The sequence below is a fragment of the Gossypium raimondii genome, chromosome 12 (genome assembly GCF_025698545.1).
Source record: "Gossypium raimondii isolate GPD5lz chromosome 12, ASM2569854v1, whole genome shotgun sequence".
Lineage (NCBI taxonomy): Eukaryota > Viridiplantae > Streptophyta > Magnoliopsida > Malvales > Malvaceae > Gossypium > Gossypium raimondii.
In genome coordinates, this window is record NC_068576.1 from 7,174,169 (window position 1) to 7,198,758 (window position 24,590).

Consider the following 24,590-nt stretch of genomic DNA (forward strand, 5'->3'; position numbering starts at 1 on the left):
AGAAAGTAGAGAAAGCACAGAGGTGAGAGAAATAGGTGAATGAAGGAAATGGAAGGGGAGGGGAGGGGGAGGCGACCCAACCCATTGATAAAGCAACATCCAACTGTTATAGTTGAAGGGAACGAGAATTGTCTTTGTAAATAGCCTATGCTTCAGCCAAAACAACACCTTATTATTGGAAGGAGTTTTAAAGCTGGTATTTGTAGAGGGATAAAGTTTAATGAACATTGCTAATTGGTAGGTGGAAATGGAGAGAGCACTTAGATTCTCTGTTCCTTCTGTTGCTGTTATCCTTTTACTCAATAGAAATTCAATGGCAAGTATAATAAGCTTGCCATGAAATGGCAGGTTGTTGCAAGGTTTAACGAACTGCATTTCGGAGCATTTAGGGAATTGGGAATTCATGGTTTCACAGGTACTGTGTAAATAAAAAATGAAGCAATGAATAGACTCACCACAAGATCAAACAAAGAGAGATTCCTGCACTGTAAATACAGGTCTAGAGTTCAACGGCAGAAGACTCCAGTAAGATCCTTCATTGTCAATACAACAACTATACCATTCTACTCTATAACAACCCACTGGAAAATGAGATACATCAAGTACACAACTTGAGAATCCTTGCCCTTTAGCATTTGGTTCAAAACACACAAATTCATACACCATCTGATCATCATTCATATCATCATCCCTGAAACGCTTACCATAACTAGTCGTCTTCTTTGCACACTCTGTTACATACTGAAATAACTTCTCATTCATTTCTACTATCTCCTCACTTTCCCAAGGTTGACACTGCGATTCCATTTCTTCATTGTTTCTTTCCCTGTGGGACTGCTTCTGAAAAGACACTCTGCTATAAAGAATGCAGTACAACTTGGTCAATCCAAGTGACAATTCAGGTGAGGCATTTCTCAGTTGAAGACAGAGATTTAGTGAGAGGTGAAGGCCTGATGACACAGTAATCTGACTTTGATTTCTGCTATCTGTACTGTAGACAAAAAGCTCTGAACCAATTATAGGCCTGAGATTTTACAATATTTCAGAAACAAGAATATCAAAAAGTTGCAAAGATATCACAATCGGTTCCACAATAACTATAGGAAAACATTCAATTTTAACAAAAAAAGTAAGTATGTACCACTAGAAGGGATCACTATGCAAAATAGGAGCTAGGTATTGATATAATCTTCAACAGCTTAACTAATAGGTTTTTCTAGTCCAAAACAAGCTAACTAGTCAAAATAGTTTGCAAGACATACCTTGTATTAAAAAACTGCTTTGGCATCTGGAATGGAATTTGAAGCCATTTCCTACTAATTTCCAATAGAAGTTCTACCCCATTCTTTGTAACATGGGATATGATTGCCTCATTCTGTATCCTGTTTGTCTCAATTTGCAAATGCATCACAGTGGAAACTGCATACCTTATTATATCGAGTATATCCTTTACCTCATGTCCACTTTTTAATATATAATTTCCGGACTGCAGGTGCGAACATTTTGTGGGACATCCTCCATTATCTAAAAGTTTACAGAGATCCATGCTGACCTCATGGTCAATGTGCAATAAACGGCCAAGCAAATCTTGCAGTAACATTGAACTTAAATTACTCTGCTGTGAGTGCTCTCGTACACAAGTTCTTAAATATTTATAAGCAGGAAGATTGGGAAAGAAATGAGGGAATCCTGCACTAAAGGCCAATAATGAACAACTAAGTGCAAGTCTTGCAATGATTTTCAAACTCTCACAGTCCATACCGATGAAAGATGAGTTTATCAGATTGAATTCCTTGGCTAGTCTGTTCAGTCGGCAAGAAAACTGAGTGAATTTTTCTAGACATTTAATGTTAGTCAAAGCACTGTTCTGAACTTCAATTATGATGCTAAAAGTTTCCTGCTTAGATGTATCCAACACTTCAAGGATCTCCCCTACAGCCCCAAGTAACTTTGCCCTGAGAGAAAAAAACCATCTCTGAAAACAGAATGCTTTTCTGGATATGATAACTCTTTCTAATGTTTCTATTGAAGAACATACATTTTTATATGCCCCAACTAGTACATCCCTATAATTAGGCACATCGTCATTCCCTGCAGCATCTTGTCCTAGTTCTCCAAAATTATCTTTCAAAAAAGCAAGGAGTTCATTTGTGCCCACTGAACCCTCTAAGAAAGACCCTTGCTTTGCCAAAGGACTAAGCCAGAGTTTTGCCTCAGAATGGGAAAACTGAACTAATGATTTAAACCAGCAATAACAGGACTCAGACTGAACTCTTGACATTAGCTCTGCAAAAATAAAAGTTGCTGTAATCCATGCTCCCTGATTTGTTGCATATATTCCTGCTTTATAGGAATGCCAGTTATCCCTCTCTGATAACATCTTGCAGGCATGCTCAAGGGTGGCAAGTTCCTGCTTAAATGGGTGTTCAATAAGAATTCCAAAAAGACGAGAATGCAAAAGTAAAGAGTAAACAGTCCGTGTATAGCAATCAAATATCCTGCCATGATGTAAATGCTTCACCAGAAGTTGTACTTTGTCAAAGACATTGGTAGTGATTGCACCAGCTTCATTGAGAATTTGAAGACAGGTAGCCACGAATCTGTGTATGTGAGATAAAAGCTTGGACCTGAAGGCTTGGTACATATCTCCCTCAAAGTCAAGGACCTCAGATGAAGCAATGTGTTTACTAGCCAGAACATTTTCATTTGGAGTTCCAAAATATTTGATAAATGAACCGATTTCACCCAGCACTGTTGCACCCAAATCTGGATGTTCCCCAACAAGCTGAAGAATAAGCTTGAGCAGGCTTTTAATTTCATGAAATATTCTGGAACTAGTCTGGCAAGGATCAGGTAATTGCATCACCAGTGATCTGAGCTGTGCCATAACTAAAGAGATGACCCGCAATGGCAGAGGTGAGGAATAAACAGCAAAAGATTCACTATTTTTTCTTGCCCAAAGTTTGCTTGATATATCTGTAAGAATTCGAAGAGCTGCAAGGCACTTCGACATGATTGGGGACTGGGCAGCATTTTCTAGAATGGCTAATAGATGATCAAATTCAAGCTTCTCAAAAGAAGGGAGATTAGGTAGTGTTAACAAAAAGATCTGCAAATTGACCAAAATGCATCAACAAAGTATAAATCTAAAAATACTAAACAACTAACTTATGATTTGCTTAAAGAGAACCTTATGTAAAATCTGAAGAGCTCCACAATGCATGACTGATGGAAGTTCCAGTTCATGTAGTATGCTGAATACCGCTTTAATCACATGCATATTAACAGGAGAGCAACACCCTTCTTTTACAAAAAGAAGATGTAAGCACTTTAATGCTGTTTCTCTCATCTGCCAACTATTTTCCTGGCTAAGATATGGCAAAAGCACATCCACCTGTATCCAAATTGAAAGACAAACATATTAAGAAAGCCATCTCACATGGAATATATTGCAAGAAAGAGAGATTGAGAACTAGTGCTGGAAGAAATACCTGTTCAGAAATAAGACTTGTTGACTTGGAAACAAGTTTTGAGAGTGAAACCAGCATGGCAATGATGAAATTCTCTTCTGAAGAATCTAACACCAGCTTAATACCTGTCTGCAACAAAGTAGAGATTTATATGAGCTAAGATAAAAAGATGAAAACAGAGAGTTTGGTAAAAAAAATTTAATTATTTGAATAGCATACTGACTTCTACTTGTCACTGAAATCTTCCTATCATTGCATCACATATTTGACCAGTAGACCAGGACAATATCCTTGATTCCCAACTTTGTGCTAAGTGAAACATGCCTTCTCTAATTTTTGGTTTAAAGCACAAGAAAAAGGAAGGTTTATAACCAATAGTACCTCACAAGCACAGGTTTTCATGCTTTCATAGCAACAATGGTCACACTTTTGTGCCAAATTGGAGTATCATATGTTTGAAAATTTTGAATGCATATGTGTGTATGACTTTATGTGTAAGATTCGATTCTTTAAAACAGACACAAGAGACAATAGCTAATTTAACAATAAATACATTCTCTTCAAAAAAACATGTCAAAAATGCCTAGAAAGAACATGTACCATTCCATGATATGGTTCTGGATAAAATTGTCCTTTGGAGGCCAGGTCATAATTTGCATGACTAGCAGCAAGATGTATTTAGACATTCAAATTGGAATATGCATGTTTCAGGATATGAGTGAATGGGAGGAGAGTGAAGCACAAAACCTTGTAAGCTCTTTTTGAAACTGAATATGAGCAAACCATTCTAGTAAAAACACTTGCCCCTCCCAACCTTACAGCTGGCAGTGTTTCTGGTGAAGCCATCATATTCACCATCATCTCCAAGACAACAGATGCAAAGTCATCTGTTAACTCACAAAACCTACTGGCAGCAAACAATGATGCTTTCACCTATAGAAATCATGCAAAGGCAGAAAATAAGTCTTTCTCATTTTCTAAAAATAAGTTATTGTAAGTGGGATGTAAATAATGACATAGCAATAAGAATGTTTCTTATCTTCTGTTTCTTCATTGTTTGGGAAGGCAGATTGCTAATCTAAGGGGCTAAATAAGTGTCTGCAGATGTGTGTGATTGAGAGTTTTATAATGTCTAAACATTGTTTGAGGATTCTAATTTAAGTTAAACACTTTTGCTTAGGCTCAAACATGTTCAAGTAATCACCATTCTTTAAAAAAAAAAAGGTAAAGAAACAGACTAGAAAAAATATTCTACTAAAAACAAAAGGAAAAAATGATTTTGTGCAGCAGAAATACTGATGTTGATACACCACACTCACCTCCAAAATATTAGAAGAGACCATACTGGAGAGTACCAAGTATCGTATCTCAGCACTATCTTTTGCAAAATCAGCCCAACAACCAAAAAGAACTAAAGCCATTGCTCTCGACTCAACATCACCTGTGTCAAAAACAACCTTCACTCTCCTCAAAAGTTCTTCATGGTTATACACTCTGCTATTTAGAAAAGTTCGTCTCTTTTGCTTCCCAAGTTTTTTGCTTCTATTACACCTGATACTTGTCAAGAAAATTCTGACAACAGATAACCTGATTTTTTTATCACCGAAGCGAAATGCGTCTGCAAGCCTTAAAAGTATAGCGTTGGCAAACAGCCTATCCTCGCCAGGGACTAAACCGAAGATGGAGCATAGTGCCTTAGTTGCTTCTGGTTCTTGACCCCACTGCTCCAGTCTTGGGCCAGTCTGTAAAATGGTCTCAACTGCTAGAGCTGGATAAGGAGAAACTAATTTAGTCCCATGGAGCTGAAGAAGATGATGAAATGGGTTGACATTAAATTTTATGAAAAGGTAAAAGAAGCAGATGGAACCTGGGTTACTGGAGCGAAGAGCCTTGTCCAGCTGGATGCTCCATTCCATGGCACAAGCAGCCGATATTTTGTCCATGGCAAAATGCAGTAATGAGCTCCACTACTACCTGCAAGGAAAAAAAAATATAAACAGAGGGGATGCACTGAGAAGAAGAGGAAGCAAGGGACTAAGCATTTAGACGAACGGTTGGTGAACAGAAATAAGGTAGACACGATAACTGCAGATTCGTCGTCAATACCAACACACACCTATATGATGATGATGATGTTAATAGCCTTTGAAGCCCTCGGCCAACCGAACCCGAACTTAAAACTTTCACTTACTAGTTCATGAATTACAGATATGATCCCCCCGCTTTGTTTGCCCTTTTGTTTGTTTGGTTAAGAAGACGGACATGTTTGTTAACCCATGTTTATTGTTCTACTGCCTTTAGGTCTCCGGGCACCGAGGCATTTTTTTTTTTTATTTTTTACTTTTGATATTAAATTAGGGGTTTTTTTTTCAAATTATTTGTGAGAAATAGTTTCTTTAAAGACAATATTCAAAAAAAAAAAAATTTCAAATCCGTCAGTTAAATGAAATATCCATATTAATCGTCTTTCATTAAATTTTGATTCTTTCTTTCTTTTATTTTAACGACCACAATATTCTTCATTAGTTCCTCGATATCATTGGTAGCAGAGATTAACTTCCAGCTCTTGATCTTCCCAAGATAATATTGCTCCATTCATTATTGTTACTCGAGAGTCTGCATTTACTAATTCCCTAATAACACATTTACAATTAAAAAAAAATCTAAAAGAAGAATTCGTCCTGACTTTGTGTAAAATCTTTTACAACAGAACATATGATTGTTTTTGTTCTTCACCATAGCAGCACCTCCAAATCTACTGCATTGTTTTTCTTTTCTCTTTCTAATAGCCAGAGACAAATTCCATTGGATGCTATTATAGTCATCTTCCCTCAGCTTTGTTAAACTTTTAAGGATACCATATCTATCATCTCTTTTCCTCATATCCTCTTCCGTGAACCCTTCCAAGATTAAATAGTAGTAGCTCATGATGAAGTAAAGGGTACTCGTTGATTGGGTTAAACTCCTCTAAAGAGGGCATCATTTCTTGTCTTCCAAGTGAAGAGGGTATAGATCTCTCTTGGTTTAAACATCCAACATGCGCCATTTTGAAATCCAATCCGAAACATTACTAAGTTTGAATTCTTGAAATCTTAGAGAAAGTTGGTCACCAAACTAGACAGTTCCAGAAAAATCACATGTAAGGAAGATATGCTCAATAAACATCTAAAAGCAAGGAGCAAAACTGACAAGGCATAATGTTAAATTTAACCCCTAATATTTATTTATTTTATCATTTTAGACCTTATTCTATTATTGGATCATTTTAGCCCTCAACTTTAAAATTTTAATCACTTTTGGATGAAGACAATAACTAAACTGTTAAAATGATGTATCTACTTGTATGATGATCTCACGATAATTCATAAAAATTCCAAAATATTAATAAAAATTTATTCATTTAATAGTGAAATATCGTGAAATACCACATGAACTGTCATATCAATACCATTAAAATTTTAAAAGTTCAATCAAACAATTTAGCTTGACAAAAAAAAAATAGAATAAAGGCAATTAGTGATAGTATTAATTGACTGTATCCCTGACAAAATTTTCACACTTGAACCAACCAATTCATCTCAGACAGATCTCACCAAAAATACACCATTGTTGTCAAATTTATATATGAAAACAAAGTTGAAGGACGAAGTTTGGAATAAAATGTATGAAAAGTACCAACTACTATAAAAATAAGATCCAACTTCGCATGAATTTAAGTACTTCCTAATGGACTCGCAAAGTGTAATTAATTTTTTAAAAAATATAATATCTTCACGAGAGGAGGGATTGAATGCCTAATTAAACCACCTGAAATGAAGGGTAATTTTATAGCTTTTTCCACCACCAAAATAATTTAAACTACGTACAACCAAGCACATTATATCATACAAAACACATGCAAGTTTTCATGCCCTTCTTTTTAACCATTGGTCGGCAAAAGTAACAGCAGCAGCTACTTGTGAAACCCAGATCACTGTTTGTTAACAAATACTTCTGCTTAATCTCACATGCACTAAACAATAATAACAACTACTACTACTAATTTGTTGAGAAATATCATCGCCATATTCAAAACACTTGTATTTTCTTCAATCGATCAAATATATCAGAGATAATCTGATCACCTGAGCTATCAAAAATATCAGTCACTCCGAATAAATATTGTATATTCAGATGACTATTGGTTAGCAGTTTAGGAAGTCAAATGGGAGAGGAACCATGTTCATAAAATACAGCTCCCCAAGGAATTGACCATCATGTTCATTCGCTGGTGGTTTGGTTGCCACGCAGCTAAGTTAAGCTTTTCAGTCAGGTTACCCCGGACGAATGCACTAAAATTGGTCTCTAGCATAAAAGAACATTCATCATCAACCAAACAGCCCTTCCAATAAATTTCGTACTGCCTTTCCTAACACCCATGTTCAGAAGTAATTGAAGCTTTCACATCTCGTTTGTGGAAGGAGCAGGTTAACCGATAGCAGCTTTCCCTCTCTGGGGAGACACAGGCCAGAAAAGTAAATTTGGCTGGTACCATATTTGATTCCCAAGTACTTGGATGTTCTGCACCAAACAGGGTTTGCTTAAATCTCAATTAAAGTATAACTAACTGCAGGTAAACATCATAAACAAGTAGTCAAGGGTTATAACTAGATAAGTTATTTATATCTTCTCTATAAAGTCACTATCTTATAAATTACTCACTTCAGATGCTTCTAAATTTCACTTTTTTCATTGAAGAAGTAAAACAGAATGTCAAGATAAATGATACCTCAAGTTCTATTTTGATCACCAAAAATCTCGACAAGAACACAACCCTTCATTGAAATGATGAAACCTCTTAGCATCTCGCATTATGATCTCTCTGCCAACAATCTTTGACAGGATCTTAAATGCAGCATGACAATCGCCACAAACACGAAGGTTCTTGATAATACGAATCTGTCCACGAGCTGGACTGGTGAGGAGACCATTAGCAAGAGCAAGTCTCTCACTATGAGCAAGAAGAGCTTCTTCCTTACTTTCCTGATCTATATCGTGCAAACAAAATCTTGTTTCGGGAACATAACCAGCTTCTTTCATGTGTTCTTTCAAACGTCTTAGCAGAGCATAGATTCTATCATTCTCAGGATGTGATGTATCTCCTGCACGATACTCGTTGACCCTGCTACTGACTTCAAGAGGACTTTGACAAGCCAATTTCTTCTTCTCATTCTTTTTAAGGTCTGAATCTTTCAAAGGTATGAGACCTGCTTTAGATTGGTCATTCAAGCGAGAAGCATCTAGTTGATTCACAAGCTCAGCACAACGATCCCCAAGTTCCAAGTGCCCATGAATTCTGCAGAGATTCATTAAAGTTTCCCAGACATCAGCACTGGCTTCAGATGGCATATTTTCGATGAATTCCAATGCTTCATCCAAATGCCCTGTACTCCCCAGCATGTCAACAACACTGACATAATGCTCCATGGATGGGACAATACCATAATCACTGCTCATAGACAAAAAGTGAAGCATTCCCTCATTAATATCACCAACAACACCACAAGAGTAAAACACTCCAAGGAACATTTTGGCATCTGGTTTCAAGCCTGCCTGCTTAAACTGAGAGAACAGATCAAGGGCATCCTCCCCTAGCCCATTCCTAGCAAGCCCTGTTATCATAGTATCCCAAGATGTCAGATTGCGCCTTGGCATCTTTTCAAACACATCAAATGCATCATTTGTAGAACCACACTTTAAGTACATCTCTAAAATCCTGTTATAGATGCTTATTTTGAGAGGTGAAAATGATCCTATGAGGTGTTCATGAACAGTTTTTGCTTCTTGTAAAGCTTTCACTTCCCCACATGCCTTCATTAACTGCAAAATTTGGGCTAAATCCACAGGAACACCTTGCTGTTTCATCAACACCAAAACTTCTACAGCTTCTTTAACATTTCCTTTATTGCAAAATTCCTCCAGCTTCTCTGCCGTAGCATTATTAGTGCTAGTTTCAGAAACCTCAGTTAAGCCTTCATTGGGAATAGAAGTAGCAGATGCTTGACCATAAAAATTAAAGTTACTTGTTACTTTACCATAAGAATTAAAATTATAAATATTTTGTGGATTCTGCCGGTACTGGCTGAAATTTGTGCATTGCAAATCCATTTGGCTTCCTTGGGATTCTGGAAACCTTTGTAAATTAAGGTCCAATTGATTCTGTCTAATCTCTGGACGCCCTTCCCAATATGAACCTACTTGATTCTGCATATTGGAAGTACTTTGAGCATTAGTCTCGCATCCTCTAAAGTTTCCTTTTCTGTAAACTGAGTTATTCTGCAGTTCATATCTTTTGTTTTCCGAGTGCATTCCATCATGATTCTGATGAAACCCTTGCTCAGTGCCCTTCCAAGAACCATTTTCATATATTCCATTCGGATTTGTCCCTAAGTTCCCATTAGTTGCCTCATTGTTATGGTGATACCAACCGAAGTTCCCAGTTTGACCCACGGAACCCATCTGATTTCCCGTTGGCTGCAAACCACCATAATAGCTATTACGGTTGTCCCAACCTGAACTCCCCGTATTATCATCCGTAGGGCATACCTCAAAACCCTGGTTTGGGTTTAAGGCCTGTCCATTTTGTTTCTGCTCATAACCTAGTGACGTGGGGGTATCATAAGGAGAATTCTCAAACTGAGAGGTGCTACTAGGGCTATGAAAATCCCACCTTTCAGGAGCAGTGCTGAGAAACTTATTGAAATGTGTGACTGAACGAGGGAAACGTCGTGACGAACGTACCCTAGATAAAGCGGTGAGATAGTTGAAGGTCAGAACCGAAACCCTCTTGCTGGACATTGATGCGTTGCTTTGAAACCTCAAAGCTTCACCTATCGTAAAAACAACCAATAAATGAAGTGATGAGAACGGAAATTTGTTAACGCCACCAACAGAAGAGTGGCAGCATTGGCAGCGCCGTCAAAAACCAAAACCTATCGAAAAGAAACCCCTGAAAAATTCAAGCTAAAAAGTCAGCAAATTCAGCACAATTGCAAAAATGGGCAAGTTTGCGGAATATCCAGAAAGCAGAAAATCAAGATGATTCTGAAAATTTTGAACGTAAAAATTTAACGAGGAATTTATAAGCCCAACTACCAAAAAAAATGATATTGAAATTTCAGACGATGAAAGGAAGAGCGACGAAGAAGTTTAAAAGAAAAAAAAAACCTGGATGCCGGTGGCGGTGCAGAGAGGAGTTTCTTGGCGTCGTTAGAGTTACAGAAGGCTATTGGTTTTTAGGTTTTTTTATTGGGCTGGGTAACAACCAATAATTTGGGTTGGGATCATTCGCTGCTCTTTTGGATGTCAAGCGGCGTCTATATTTGGGCCAACTCTCGAAGTGGATAATCGCTGTTTACTAAAGGTTGGTACGATGTTGCTTTATTGATTGGCTTTAACTTAGAAAGTGGATGTCGAAATTGGCTTTATGAAACAGGTTTAATGGCATTTTTTTAAGTAAAAAATAAAAATAAAATGTTAATTTTATCGTTAAATTGTTACCAAATCTTGTATTCCAATGTGTTAATAATCAATTTTCATTCTGAGCCTCTCCACCATTTTCGTTAAAAGATTTTGGTACCCTATTTTACAGCTTCAAGTTGCTTCCTCAGCAGACGTTTGAACGATCCGTTGAATATGACCAGACCAGCTAATTAAACATATAGGTGTACATATGCAATTTGGGGCCTATGTTGAGGTTGCAAAATTTGAAGATATAGAATTTACCTAATAAAGCTACACTGATTGCTAAAAAGTTGTCTAGAGACAAAACTAGTTATAGATACATCAGCCATGCATGATGAGAATAAGCTACTAAAAACAGCAACTCTATTGTGCTATAACTTTAAAAATCTATAACAAATTGGTCGCAATTGGAGTTGAGCCTCTGCCGGCAAGTAGGACAGGAAGAGCGAGAGAGCAGCCATTTATCGATGCAAGCAACATGGAAGCGATGGTTACATTTGGGAAGCATCCGTATTTTGTCACCTTCCGAGAAATCCACGAGGCAAATTGCACAACCTGATGATGATGATGATGAGCCTGAATTGGCATAAGTTGTAGTTGGTAAAGCTACCATTTCTTTCTTCTTAAGACCCGAGTTCAGTCTACGGGCGGCCACCCATTCCCTCGGCTCGGTCACGACACGATGAGTGCATTGTAACACGCATTGTAGCATGGGGTGAAGACCCAAGGCACAAACCAAGGCACACAACATGGCTGCCACGATGATCATGAGGTTCAAGTCTACTGTGGGTTCTTGCGTCTCCTGACAGGGGATGCTTAATGTGGGAGTATCAGCCGAGGGAGATGGTGAAGTTTGGGCCATGGAGAGATAAACAGAAAGCAGTTGTCAAGTGTAAGCAGATAGAGATTGAAAGAATAGAGAGGAAGGGACACATGGTACAAACAGTAAGAGGAAGAGGAAGATGAGGCCAAAGATCAATAAGGGTCATCAAATATATGGTGCTGGTTAAATGAGATGGTACGGAGTTGGGATACATCAGATAAAGATTGAGGAACGGTGGAATGGCATATGCTTATGCTTACTTGATAATCCACTGTCTTCCCTTTTTGTTTAATGCCCTTCAAATCATGGGAAAAGCACGTCTCTTTTCCCATCAACTTCGCAAATTTCTATTGGCTTCCTTCCATCAAGTTGGATAACGCATGACTTTCCTACAACTTAAATTACATCCGTTTATTTAGTTGATAAATATATTAAAATAAAATTACACATAAAATATAATAATTTATTAGGATATTATTTGTTAGGCCAACTCTAAATCCACGTAAATAACTTTATATACTTGTGAAAATAGTTTAATTAAAAGATATATGAATTTTCGAATTAATGAATTTATAATTGTTTATTCAAATTAAACTTAGATTGATGAATGTCCTCTTGAGCCATGACCTATTGCTCATTCGAATCTAATCCATCTATTAATGAAATTGTTAAGTAAAAAAAAAATTATGGTGTACTTGGTTGGTTGAGTGGAAATGTAGAAGGATAGAATGAGAAAATGGAAAAAGTAGAAAGAAAATAAATTTTGGCTTGATGACAAAATTAGCCACTAACGTTTACATGTTTTGTTAAGATGACCCTAATTGTATTTTTGAGCCTTTTTTTTGCCATCAATCTTTGTTTTGTTTTTTTCAAACTGTTTTTTCTAACAGATTTGATGAAAAGTATCGTTAAAAAATTAACGGGATGATGTGAAATATTTTAATGAGATGTAATTTATTACTTAGTAACCCAATAAGATAATTACATGTGAAAATAATAACATTAATAAATCATACACGAAATTAAAATATATACAACTATTAATTTAAAGAAAATAAGCGTAATTATCTAAAAAAGTTTCAAAATGAATGCATTCATATGTTTCTTGAGAGGTTTCAAAATGGTAATTAATAAATCAAATCGAAAATACTGAATATGTGCATTTATTTTGAAACTTTTTTAGATAATTATGTTTATTTTCTTTAAGTTAAGAGTTTTTTAACTTCATGAATTATTTATTTTATTATTTTCTACATGTAATTATTTTATTGGGTTATCTAAGTAATAAATTATATCTCATTAAAATATTCCACATATGAAATTTCACATCATCCTATTAACTTTTACTTTCATCAAATCATTAAAAAAGCAATTTGAGAAAAAAAAAGGTTGATGGCCAAAAAGGCTCAAAATACAATTAAGGTCATTTTGACAAAACATATAAACATTAATAGCCAATTTTGTCATTAAGCCATAAATTTTCAATGTGTTTTGTAGGAAAGAAAATAAGAAAGATGACTATTTTTCATCGTAATACATAAAAGCAGACCATTCCAAATTTGAATAATAAGAGGAGAAAATGATATATATATATATATATATATATATGCATCTTTCAAAAAATTAATTTTATTTTCTCTTATTTTTCAAGTAATGAATAGAAATAAATTGATTTTTACTATTCATTAGAATTTTATAATTTGCTCGAAGGAGAATTATTTATTCTATGGTTAAATAAATGTGAAATTTTATTATTTTTATTGGATATAATTTTCAATATCCAAACACAATGTGAATATTTAATCAAAATTATTTATTTTTTCATTAAGATTATTAGTATTTATTTATAATAATATATTGTAGTACATTAATATATACTTGGATTGTTTGTTTATTTGAATTGATAAAGAAAATTTAATATTTTGAGAAATTATGTATTGTTTTGTTTTGTGCATTACTTTGTAGTAATTTTTCTTCATTCATAAGCTTCATATATTACTTTATTTAGGGTTAGTTTAGTAATGCTTTTGAAAAGTACCGTGGAAAAGTATTTGTGAGAAGTACTTTTAAAAGTTTGGTTTAAGAAATAAAATGTCTATTTTAGACATGTTATTATCAAGTAACAAATATGCATTTAAATAATGTTCAAATTAGTTAATATTATTATATTTTAGTAAGAACATAAAAATTATTATAACTTGTTGTTAATATTTTAATATATGAAATATAAATTTTAAATATTTTAAGCAATAAATATTAATTATTTATAAAATTTAATTACAATATATAAATTATATTTTAAATATTTAAATATAACCATTAAATATTTTAATTAGATATTAACACATTTTATTATTTTAAAAATAATTTTTATTTTTAATTAATAATTTTAACACATTTGTAATTAAGCACAAAGAAAAAAAGAAGGAAAATACTATATTATTGGAGGGATGAAAAAGTAACTAAGTAAAAGTGTATTTAAGAGGGGGAAATCTAAAAATTTTAGCTTCTTTTTAAAAGTGCTTTTCAAAAGTGCTTTTGGAAAGCCAAAAAATTCAGCCAAAAGCAATTTGTTTAACACAACTTTTTCTTTCCAAAGTACTTTTGGAGCCAAAAGTATTTTTTTTAAGCACTACTAAACAAGCCCTAATAGATTAAATTTCTCTTACCGGAGTGAACAATTTAAATTTCATTTAGGTTGTGTTAGATTTATTAGTTACACACTATGTTGTAGCTAAATTAAAAAAAAAGATTGATGTAAATTTAAGTTTTAATTTAAATAGAATTTTAAATATAAAATGAAGAAAAAAATATATTAATTATTATTTAATTAATATTAAAATTAAGAGTGAGAGTTCGATCGAATTGAATCGAATGGAAACATTTCGAGTTAATGAATTCTATTTTATCATCTTAACTAGATTTAAAATTTTCTCGAATCGAGTCGAGTGAGATGAAATTTGAATTGAATATATTTGTTCGAGTTAAATTAAAAAAACAGCTTTGGGTCCTTGTAGCCACTGCCACCCACCGTAATCAAATTTGTCTACTGTAATCAAATTTGTTATTAACTTTAATCCCCTCATAATTTATTTATTAATATTTTATATACGGGTTAGCTTCTTTACTTGCTTAGTTGCTTCAATTATCTTCTGATTCTTATCATCATGTTTTTTGAAATTAAAAATTATATATTAAATGTAAAAAATGTGATTTTTTAATAAAATTTATTTTAGAGATAAAATGCGAAATTGATAGAAACAGAAAATTTTAACACGAATATTTGATGGTATCATCAATAATTTAATTTTAACAGAAATTGATAAAAATTCAGCATGATTAAACAATTCAATAATATAAATAGTAGACAAAAAATCGAAACAAAAAAATTTGGGGTTTGGAGAAGTAAAAGTTTTGGGGGAAAACAGAAGGAAATTTTTTTTTGAGGTTTGCGAGAAGTAAACTTTTAGGGAGAAAGTAAAAGAGAAAAAGTTTTGGGATTTGGGGGAAGTAAAATTTTTGAGGGGGAAGTAAAAGTTTGGGGGAAAAAGTAAAAGGAAAAAAGTTTTGAGGGTTTGGGAGAAGTAAAACTTTTGGAGAGAAAGTAAAATGTAAAAGGTTTTGGGGTTTGAGGAAGTAAAAATTTAGAGGGAAAAGTAAAATTTAACTTAATTTGAACTCGAAATTTAAAAAAATTCTAGTTGATCCGATTAACTCGATTAATTCAAAATTCGAACTTTTTTTTAATTTTTTCAAGTCGAATCAAATTTTACTCACTCTAATTAAAATAATATACAATTTACATTTGTGATTATAAATGGTGATAATTACACATGGTGAAAGTTTAATTTATAATTATTAATTAAAAAGTTTTACGTAAGAATAAGATAATAGTTTTGTTAGATTTATTAAATAAGAAATGAATGAAAACCCATAAAAGAAAAAAGAAATATCACATATATTAACTTATTAATATATATATATATATATATACATTAATAAAGAAATCAAACTATATCACATTTATTTATTTTTTTTGTCGGTTAAGTTTTAGCTCGATTGTTATGGGTATTGTTATCAATGCAAGAGGATGTGAGTTCGAGTGTGTTGAAGTGTATTATCCTCCTATTTGTGGGTTGGGGAAGGACTATAGATAATTTAGACATTATGTCAAAAAGAAAATATATAATTAGATTTTATAATGAAATTGTTCAATTTAATTATTAATATATTATAAAATATTTGGATTTCAAAGTAGGTATGTTATAATTGATTTAATTAGTTTTATCACACTTCTTGTAAGTAAATTAAAAACATATTGATGTAAAAATTAATATTTTTGTAAAATTGAGTTTTAATTTGGATAGAATTTTAAGTATAAAATAGATAAAAAATTATCTATTATTTTCTATTTAATTAATATTAGAGTGATATGTTGAATTAAATTTAAGTTTAAATCTATAAATAGTATCTAGTAGTTAGGCATGTTCAATTAAGTAGCATTTAACAAAATTTATTGGTAAAATAACGAAGATTGTTAATACTAATAAGTTAAAATTAATTAAAAAGAATGAAGCATTAAAGCAATGATTTTTAAAGGAAGCAAAATTGAATCATATTCGAACAACAATGGCATCCAAATGATACGAGAGCTTTTTATAAAAAAAATTGATGATGGGGTAATATAATATTATAAGTAAATTTTATTATTATTTCAATTTAATATTATAATTTTATTAGTATTATGTGTTATTTCAATGTTGAATTATTTTATTTTTATTTAAATTATTTCAGATAATTAAAATTTAAAAGAAAAAAAACTTATACAATTATAATTAATTTATTATAATTTTATGATTGATTACATAGTTTGCAACTCCAAATTATTACTTTGCAAATAAATATGAATATGTCAAGAGTGGATGAGTGAGTAAGCATATTATATGTTATTTATTTTATTATGTACATCCACGTGCAACGTGTGTGTGGAAGAATACTAGTTAGATAGAAAACAGAAATGTTGTTTAATGCATCCATGCGAGCAACCAGTACACACAGGCAATGTGGCATTGACAGCACATGCATTGCTGCAAATGTTGTCAAAACCTATGAAAATAAAATCTATTTGAAAATAGTAGGGTGGTATTTATAGAGACCAATGATAAATTTATTTTTTATTAAACATGTAAAATTAAAATAAAGTAAAAAGATATTGTAAAATAAAAAAATCAATGGGAAAAACTCTAGCTAAAGGTGAAATCTTCGTTTGATTCATAATTTTGATCATCAATGCAAGGATTGTTAGATTTGGTGCCCTAAGTGTAGCATTTTTTGTCAATATACGCTTGCATTTTTTTTTAACAGATTGGTTAATAAAACAAATTCATTGATTACATTAATATACTTTATATAATTGTCTTCACATTATTTTTGCACGCAAAGTAAAATAGAAGCAAATGTTGCTCATTGGTTGTTTAAATGTTTAACTAATACTAAGCGATATTACGTGATCGGATCATAGTATAGAAAGACAGCTTGTATTAGTAGACGAAACTAAACATGTCCTTACTTTAATCAGAAATGAGCAAACCAATTGAAAGACTAATATGCCGTTTATTAAGTCCAATTGGGGAGATGCCTTGTTTTGGACATTGGAGCGGATGACTTCCAAAAGATAGAGATATAAATGTGACTGACTAGACTGACAATACATTGGGTAAGACCCAAGCAGAATAGATTCTGAGCCCGTTTATGGATTTATTCACTTGTGACATTCATAGTGTGACATACCTAAATTTTGAGTGGATGGCGAACTATGTATGCGTGACTTGTGCACTTTGGTGTAAGTAAAAACCTGAGTTCAAATAGATAATGAACTGAAAGCTCGTGCGTTGGGTGTACGACTTCTGTAGTATGTAGCGTCATTCACAACAGTGGAATTCATAACCCAAAACATGGGTAAATCATATCCTCTCATTGGCATTACATGGTTGATGAAAAGCAAACGTGACCACAGTCGTCCGTCTTTATGATGGATCACTTGATCACTATTTGATAGTGATTGAATTTTCATGAAGGAAGATGTAATGATTACCATGAGATAAAAAAAGATCACATTGGGAGAAAGGATATTATCTCAAAAAGATCAAGAATATCCTATAAGGGTAATACATTAATGGCAAGGAAATTGTACAAGCAATGAGTAGTTGCTTTCATAATGGCATGTCGTTGAGGAGAGCTCAATTACGATATTATAGTAGAATGACTTTGTGACTAAATGAGTTTATAATTAATAGGTGAAAAGCCGGAACTTAATTATAAATCATTTGAGCCTCAACTACATATGTCTAATTGGTCACTCCGCTAGCTCATTGAAACAAAAAATAAATTGCTTGTTTGAATAAAAATGAACGGAATGAATAGAAAATAAAAACTGAGAAACATTCAATAATGATTATGGTTTTCTCTAAAATGGAGAAATAAAATAATTTAGAAATAAATGTAGGTTTCCAAAAATGGAAATAGAAATTTGCAATCCTATATAGGATTACTTAAAAATGATGAAAGAATAAGTTTATGTTTTTGAACTATTTTGAAGCCCAAAAATGAAAATAAATCATTCGGTCATAGTGAACATGTTTAGTTGTGACATATTGGATAAATTTTCTCAAAATTTTATCGGGGGTAAAATTATCAAAATTTTACTTGGGTAAAATTGAGGTGAGAAAATTATTTAATATGTAGATATTAAAGTTTATTTTGGGAAATAAAAAATTGAATCGAGTTGAATGATATCGCAGAGTAATGGGTCAAAAAGGCCTAAGAAGTACTTGTAATTAGACCTGATGTGAGAGACCTAAAATCTCTCATATAGCATGAAGGGGTGGCAACCCTAGTAGAAATACAATGGTGAGTCATTCACCCCACTCCTACTCTAAGTAGGATGCTGTTTTTCTTTTTAAAATAAATCTCTACAACTCTACAAGAGTTTCTACCTTTTTTTCCTATAAATAGATGGCACCAGTAGAGTTATTAACAGAACTTTTGAGAGATTGTTATTCTGCCGAAAAATAGAGAGAATTTATTCTCAACTTATAAGCATATTTTTCAGAAAAACAATTTTACCAATTTCTATTATATAAGAGAGATTTTTCGTTTTCACCCAAAAAGGAAAACTTTTTCTAATTCTGTATTTTGATTCCATAGGTTCAAGCCCACATCCAAAGTAGTTTATGGTACGAGAATAGCGGAGAAGATCGTTTGGTTGAAAGCCGCAAAACATCAAGGACCCGCTTATCCAAAAACACAGGTACGTTTTTTGTCTAAGGTTTATTGCTATAAATATTACAAACCGGGTCGATTTTCAAAATTTTAATTTTTCATTGTGCAAGAAAACTGTTTTCAAACCAGATTTTTTCCAACAATGACAAATTCAGTGTCTTTAATAAATTAGTTCTAGTAGCTGACTCAACGCCCGACAACCAATCTCTCATTATTTATTTGGTAACCAAGAGACAACTCGTTTGGACTTACTTTCTTAATCAATAAATAATCTTGAAACTCAATGCCCAAGATTTAACTTACTAGCAACATTAAGAACTAGAGAGATCTAATTCTAACCAACAAACTCACCTCAACGGGATTCATTCAAGCTAGATCATGCATCCACACCACATAATTGTAAACTACAACATAAACGGGTTATGTAGTTCGTCACTAGTATTAGAATGAATTAAACAATTACAGGTTTTATAACACTCCTAACTTATCTCCGTCGACGGATTAGGGTTACGGAGCATTACCGTACAATCAGAACAATAATGTCATTTAACGATAATTACATAAAACTCATTTTAAACTTAGCAAACATATACCTTTGGGCCTTAAACCGAGCCTTCGAGGCCCTAAAAATAGTTCGAAAACAATTCAAGACTAATTTGAAACAATTCATATAATTTGGAAAAAAGTTGAAAACTTTGAAAACAAGGGTCACATGGCCGTATGGCCAGGCCGTGTGACATAGCCCAGACTGTGTGGTGTTTGAACAAAGGGACACACGATCATGTCCCAGCCCGTGTTTTAGACTGTGTAACTCACTAAGTTAGGTCACACGACCGTGTCTCAAGTCATGTGCCAGACCATGTAACTCTTTGACTTGTGACTCACAGTCGTGTCATAGGTCGTATGCTACCGTGTAACTCACTTGAAATAATAAGTGACACACGACCGTGTAGCTAGGCCATGTGTGTCACACGATTGTGTGACAGTCCGTGTCCCAGGCTGTGTGCTCTATAATTTGACACTAAACAAGCCATTTTAAGACCAAAATTTACCCAATCATCCACTCCATTTATGCATACATTCAAAAGACCAAAACACCTTTCAAATACACCTAAACATACCAATTCAATCAACCTATTTCAACTAACCAAGATGCCATTCAAAAGTAACACATTTGTACAAAAACAACTTCAATCAAAGCAAGGCTATAATGCCACATCTCAAACACAAAAAACATAGTCAAATAAGGTACCTAATAACTTCAATTGTCAAACCATTCACCTTTCATTAAAACATACTAAAATGACCATAATTATATGACTTTAATACATAAACAACCAACCACACCATATATTACAAAAAACCTAAAACTTAACTCAAGGGCATAAACTTTGCTAAAACATTATAAGTCCACACAAACAAAGTGAATACATAAAAGACATACTCATACCAAAATGTTCATTAACATACCCAAAGACATTCATTATAAAAAGGTCCTATACATGCCATTTATAACATTGGCCAAAATAACCCAAAAACTACCAAAGTGATTGCTAGATAGTGTGATAGATCTCCACAAGCTTCTAATTGATTGAGCTTCTGATAATCTATAAAACAAAGGAAAGTAACTACATAAGCAACTAGTGCTTAGTAAGCTCGTATAAACTCAAACATAACTTACCATTCTTAAGTTTAATTTATAAAATGTGCATTACATTTTACTATACTCATAAGCTTAATAAAATCCTATAAGCATCACCAAACTCACAAATTAGTAGGCTCATGTATAATGCATATAGAAATTAAACCATTTCACAAATGAATCTTCATGAACATAACATTCATCACATAATCATTTAGTTCCCTTCAATTCATTTGTATTCATCCAATTTTACCTTTCATAAGTTTATGAGCAATTATCCATTTGAACACATGCCTTGCCAATTACCTTTACTTACCAGTTGAACCATCTAGAATTTCATTGGATACCAGGAAATGCTCACACATAGTGTGCCTTTCCATATAATCGTAACCTTTTCTTTTCAATAGTGCTCACACGAGCTGTGGAATGGGCCTGCTCACATGAGCTGTGGGTCGAAATGTTAGCTACACGATACTGTTCACACGAGCTGTGGAGAATTCAAAATAAATGCAAGACCTTAGACATCGGTAAGGCATTCAAGACCAGCACCTGAAATATGAAATCCCTAATGATGTGCCATTCGTATCCTAAGAATTCTTAAGGTTCAAAAGGGATTATTTATCCATCAATTATACAAAACGTCGATATATTTATATATTCAAGTCAGTTTATAACTAACATAATATAACAAATAATCAATCAAACTATCATTAATAAGATGATAATTCATACGAACTTACCTCGACAATTGTAGTTGCAAAAGTAGAATTGAATATTAATCCAAAGCTTTCGCATTTCCCCGATTTAAATCCGGTTGTTGTTTATCTTGATCTCAATAAATAATCTCATTCAATTAAGAACTTCAATTAACCTTAAGTATTCAATTCAACCTATAATTCATATTATCATGAAATTACAAAATTGCCCTCTTATTTTAACTTTTTCACAATTTATTCATTAAGCTCGTAACTTGAAATTTAACCATTTTAACCTAAACCCATTTTAACCGATTCTACTAGGGGTATTGAATAGCCCATAATTACGACCATTTCACATTAAAACCAATGAATTTTACACTTTCAACAATTTAATCCCTAATATGAAATTCATCAAAAATCACTTAACAAAACAAGTTTATTTAACAACTAACTTTAATTATCTATAAATAACTTCACTAAAACATCAAATTCATTCCTGGCCCTTCATACTTTAATAGTTTTGCAAATTAACCCCTAGGCTAAGTAGATTAAGCTAAAACGAAGAAAAAACATGACAATTACTAAAAACGGAATTAAAATCACTTACATGCAAGCCCTTGACTTAGCCGAACCCTAAAGCTTTAGAAATGACTATTTTCTTGTCTTAAAAATCGGCGAAGAAGCAAAGTAATGAAGATGATACTATTTGGTTTTATTAATTAGATATTTATTATCATTTTACCCTTAGGTTAATAACTTATAAAATAACAAAATCCTACCCATAGTTGTCCACTAACTTTAAAAATGGTACAATTACTATCTAGATCCATTAGTTTACCTTTCCAAATCCATTTAACCCATTTAACTAATAGAACTCCACTTTTGTACATTTTTCAATTTAGTCCTTTTACTTAAATAACCATTTAAACATCAAAATTTCTTAACGAAAATTTAATACAACAGTAGCATAATCTCATATGCCTTAAATAAATGTTAAAAATAATAACTCAGTTGTTGAAGTCATGGTCTCAAAACCACTATTTTTAACATCACTAAAATAAGGTTATTACGGGTTTAATGATCATAATTGACTCATAATCATTCTAAGCTATCAAATATTTGTCACATATTTAATAAACTTGAGTAATTGTAATTATAACAGAAGATACATGAACACCAAAGAACAAAGAAAAATAAAGTACAAATAAGTCTCACGAATTTATTAAATCAAACTTCGATAAAACTTTTGACTAGAAAAGAGGGTTTAAAACCCATTAAATAAAGAAAACAAAATAATATTGTAAATGACTAAGTCTATGTCTTCATTTAATCTTAACCTAATAATGTCTATTTATAAAGTAAAAAACAATATACTAGAGAAAATAAAAAAAAAAGTGCCATTAATTAAATAAAACAGAAATTTTCAAGATACCTTGGTAATTTTTGCATTAAAATTCTAGGCCATTTTTGGGTATCTTCTTGACATGTTTTGTAACACCTTAAACCCGACCTAGACGTTATGGCCGAATTCAGGAGTGTTACGAAGAAGGGTTTTGAAACCAATGATACTTCAATAAAACCATGTTTAGTTATTCAATAAGGAGTCCACATTTTATAAGCTTATTCATTTATAAAATATTACTGAAACCGTTACCTGTTATTTCTTTAAAGCTAACCATTGTTTTCGCAATGGAAGTTTGAAAATCGTTCAAATCAAAACCGCGCCCGTGTTTTCAAAAATAACATTTGTTTGCGCAAAATCAGTATTTTGTCGAATCATCACAGTTTAGAAATCAAAATGCAATCAAACCTAAAAATTCAAACCAGACAGTCTAAAAAGTCCGGAGAGTCCAAAAATTACAAAACTCTCACGAAAACTAGAAATTTCAGTAAAACTGTAAAACAATAGTAACAATGAAAATAGTTTCTGTCAAGTGGTCACCGCTGAGCCTCTGTCGCACCAACCCGCCTAATTTTGTAGATTACCTGAACAAAACAGACAAACAGATGCGAGTTTTCGTAAACTCAATGTGTAACTCAACAGAAATAGTCATGCAACATATATAGAACTTCATATATAGTCAGATACAGATTCAGACCTAAGTCCATAACAGTAACAAATATCAGAATCAGATAACAAATCAGACGTACAGAATCCTACCTCCATCCTCTACACACCATCTTCGTCCATCCCATCCCATCATGTGAGGTTAAAAACACTTACCCATCCCTATACACCAGATAGTGTCGATGCGACACGTAACAGATAATATGCAGTAAAGCTGCCAGAATATAGGCGAAAGGTCGTCGTACAAATCACTTCCTCCACGTATACGAATCCCACCCCAAACACATATACAAAATACAGATGCAAAAATAACAGAATTAACATGCTTAACATGCTCGTATACAAATGAATACAAACTTAACAGTACAGTCAGACATACATATCAATTTCCTTCTCAATTTAGTCTATGAGAGTATCAGATAACATGAAATAGGGTTTGGTTAGCCATTGTCGACCTTACGGTAGGTCCACAGTCAATCGGAGCAACTCATACCAACCTAGGAAAATTTTTAGAATTCTGGGCCTATATGCCCAGACTGGCCTTGCTTGTGTGGCCCACACGGCCTGGCTCAACACTCACACGCCCGTGTGGCTCACCCGTGTGGTTTCACACTTCCGTGTGGCCCACATGCCTAACCTGGCCTAGCCCGTGTGGCTCACACGGCTACACTCACACCGTTGCACAGTCGTGTCATGCGCACGACCACACCTTCGTCAGTCACACAGCCGTGTCTCGCACACGGCCAGCCACACGTCCGTATAGCGTCGGTAGACCCAATTTTTGGCTTTTGCTAAGCCTCATTTTCTCTCGTTAGGGGTACACACCTGGTTCATTTTTTTTAAGAATTCACACCCCCGGAGTGGTCAACACCTAAAAGTGTCAACCAAAACACCCACAATTAACTTTAATTCACAAATCCAACCAAGCCACCTCTTGGGAAAAACTTGAAAACACAACAGAAAACTGCACTAAAATGATCCTAAAGCTTACCCTTGACAATAGCAGCCTCGAAACCTCACTACACCACCGAAGGGTCTCGGTTTTCCTGAAAAGCACCTTCCAAAACGGTATACCGGGTTAACTCAAACATGAACAAAAACAAAA

The 24,590-nt window shown here is 33.3% G+C and overlaps 3 protein-coding genes across 4 annotated transcripts; all 3 read right to left on the reverse strand.

Annotated features, from left to right (window-relative positions):
- Positions 1-423: 423 nt before the first annotated feature.
- Positions 424-5,886, reverse strand: LOC105763081 (hypothetical protein). Of its 2 annotated transcripts, none has more exons than XM_012581157.2 (8): positions 5,587-5,886; positions 5,338-5,444; positions 4,790-5,238; positions 4,218-4,403; positions 3,492-3,599; positions 3,191-3,394; positions 1,263-3,109; positions 424-991 (listed from the first exon to the last, which is right to left on the reverse strand). In XM_012581157.2, exons 2-8 carry the CDS (start codon positions 5,411-5,413, stop codon positions 463-465), a joined length of 3,399 nt encoding a protein of 1,132 aa, XP_012436611.1. In that variant the 5' UTR covers positions 5,414-5,444; positions 5,587-5,886; the 3' UTR covers positions 424-462. The 2 variants fall into 2 exon arrangements, with proteins under 2 accessions (XP_012436611.1, XP_012436608.1); XM_012581154.2 differs by having other exon boundaries at positions 424-1,024; positions 5,587-5,884.
- Positions 5,887-7,317: 1,431 nt separating this feature from the next.
- LOC105763082 (pentatricopeptide repeat-containing protein At4g32450, mitochondrial) lies at positions 7,318-10,827 on the reverse strand. Its single transcript, XM_012581159.2, has 3 exons — positions 10,677-10,827; positions 8,239-10,458; positions 7,318-8,030 (listed from the first exon to the last, which is right to left on the reverse strand). Exon 2 carries the CDS (start codon positions 10,305-10,307, stop codon positions 8,256-8,258), a length of 2,052 nt encoding a protein of 683 aa, XP_012436613.1. The 5' UTR covers positions 10,308-10,458; positions 10,677-10,827; the 3' UTR covers positions 7,318-8,030; positions 8,239-8,255.
- A 373-nt stretch (positions 10,828-11,200) lies between these two features.
- Positions 11,201-11,992, reverse strand: LOC105762329 (RING-H2 finger protein ATL73). Its single transcript, XM_012580188.2, has one exon. It carries the CDS (start codon positions 11,833-11,835, stop codon positions 11,353-11,355), a length of 483 nt encoding a protein of 160 aa, XP_012435642.1. The 5' UTR covers positions 11,836-11,992; the 3' UTR covers positions 11,201-11,352.
- Positions 11,993-24,590: the final 12,598 nt, after the last annotated feature.

Excerpts from the sequence above, each read along its gene's own strand:
- LOC105763081 (XM_012581154.2), bottom strand. The coding sequence starts at position 5,413 with ATGGACAAAATATCGGCTGCTTGTGCCATGGAATGGAGCATCCAGCTG. Across the intron at positions 5,239-5,337 it reads TCTTCGCTCCAGTAACCCAG|CTCTAGCAGTTGAGACCATT; the intron begins GTTCCATCTGCT and ends CTCCTTATCCAG. Across the intron at positions 3,600-4,217 it reads TTTCAAAAAGAGCTTACAAG|ACAGGTATTAAGCTGGTGTT; the intron begins GTTTTGTGCTTC and ends ACTTTGTTGCAG.
- LOC105763082 (XM_012581159.2), bottom strand. The coding sequence starts at position 10,307 with ATGTCCAGCAAGAGGGTTTCGGTTCTGACCTTCAACTATCTCACCGCT.
- LOC105762329 (XM_012580188.2), bottom strand. The coding sequence starts at position 11,835 with ATGGCCCAAACTTCACCATCTCCCTCGGCTGATACTCCCACATTAAGC.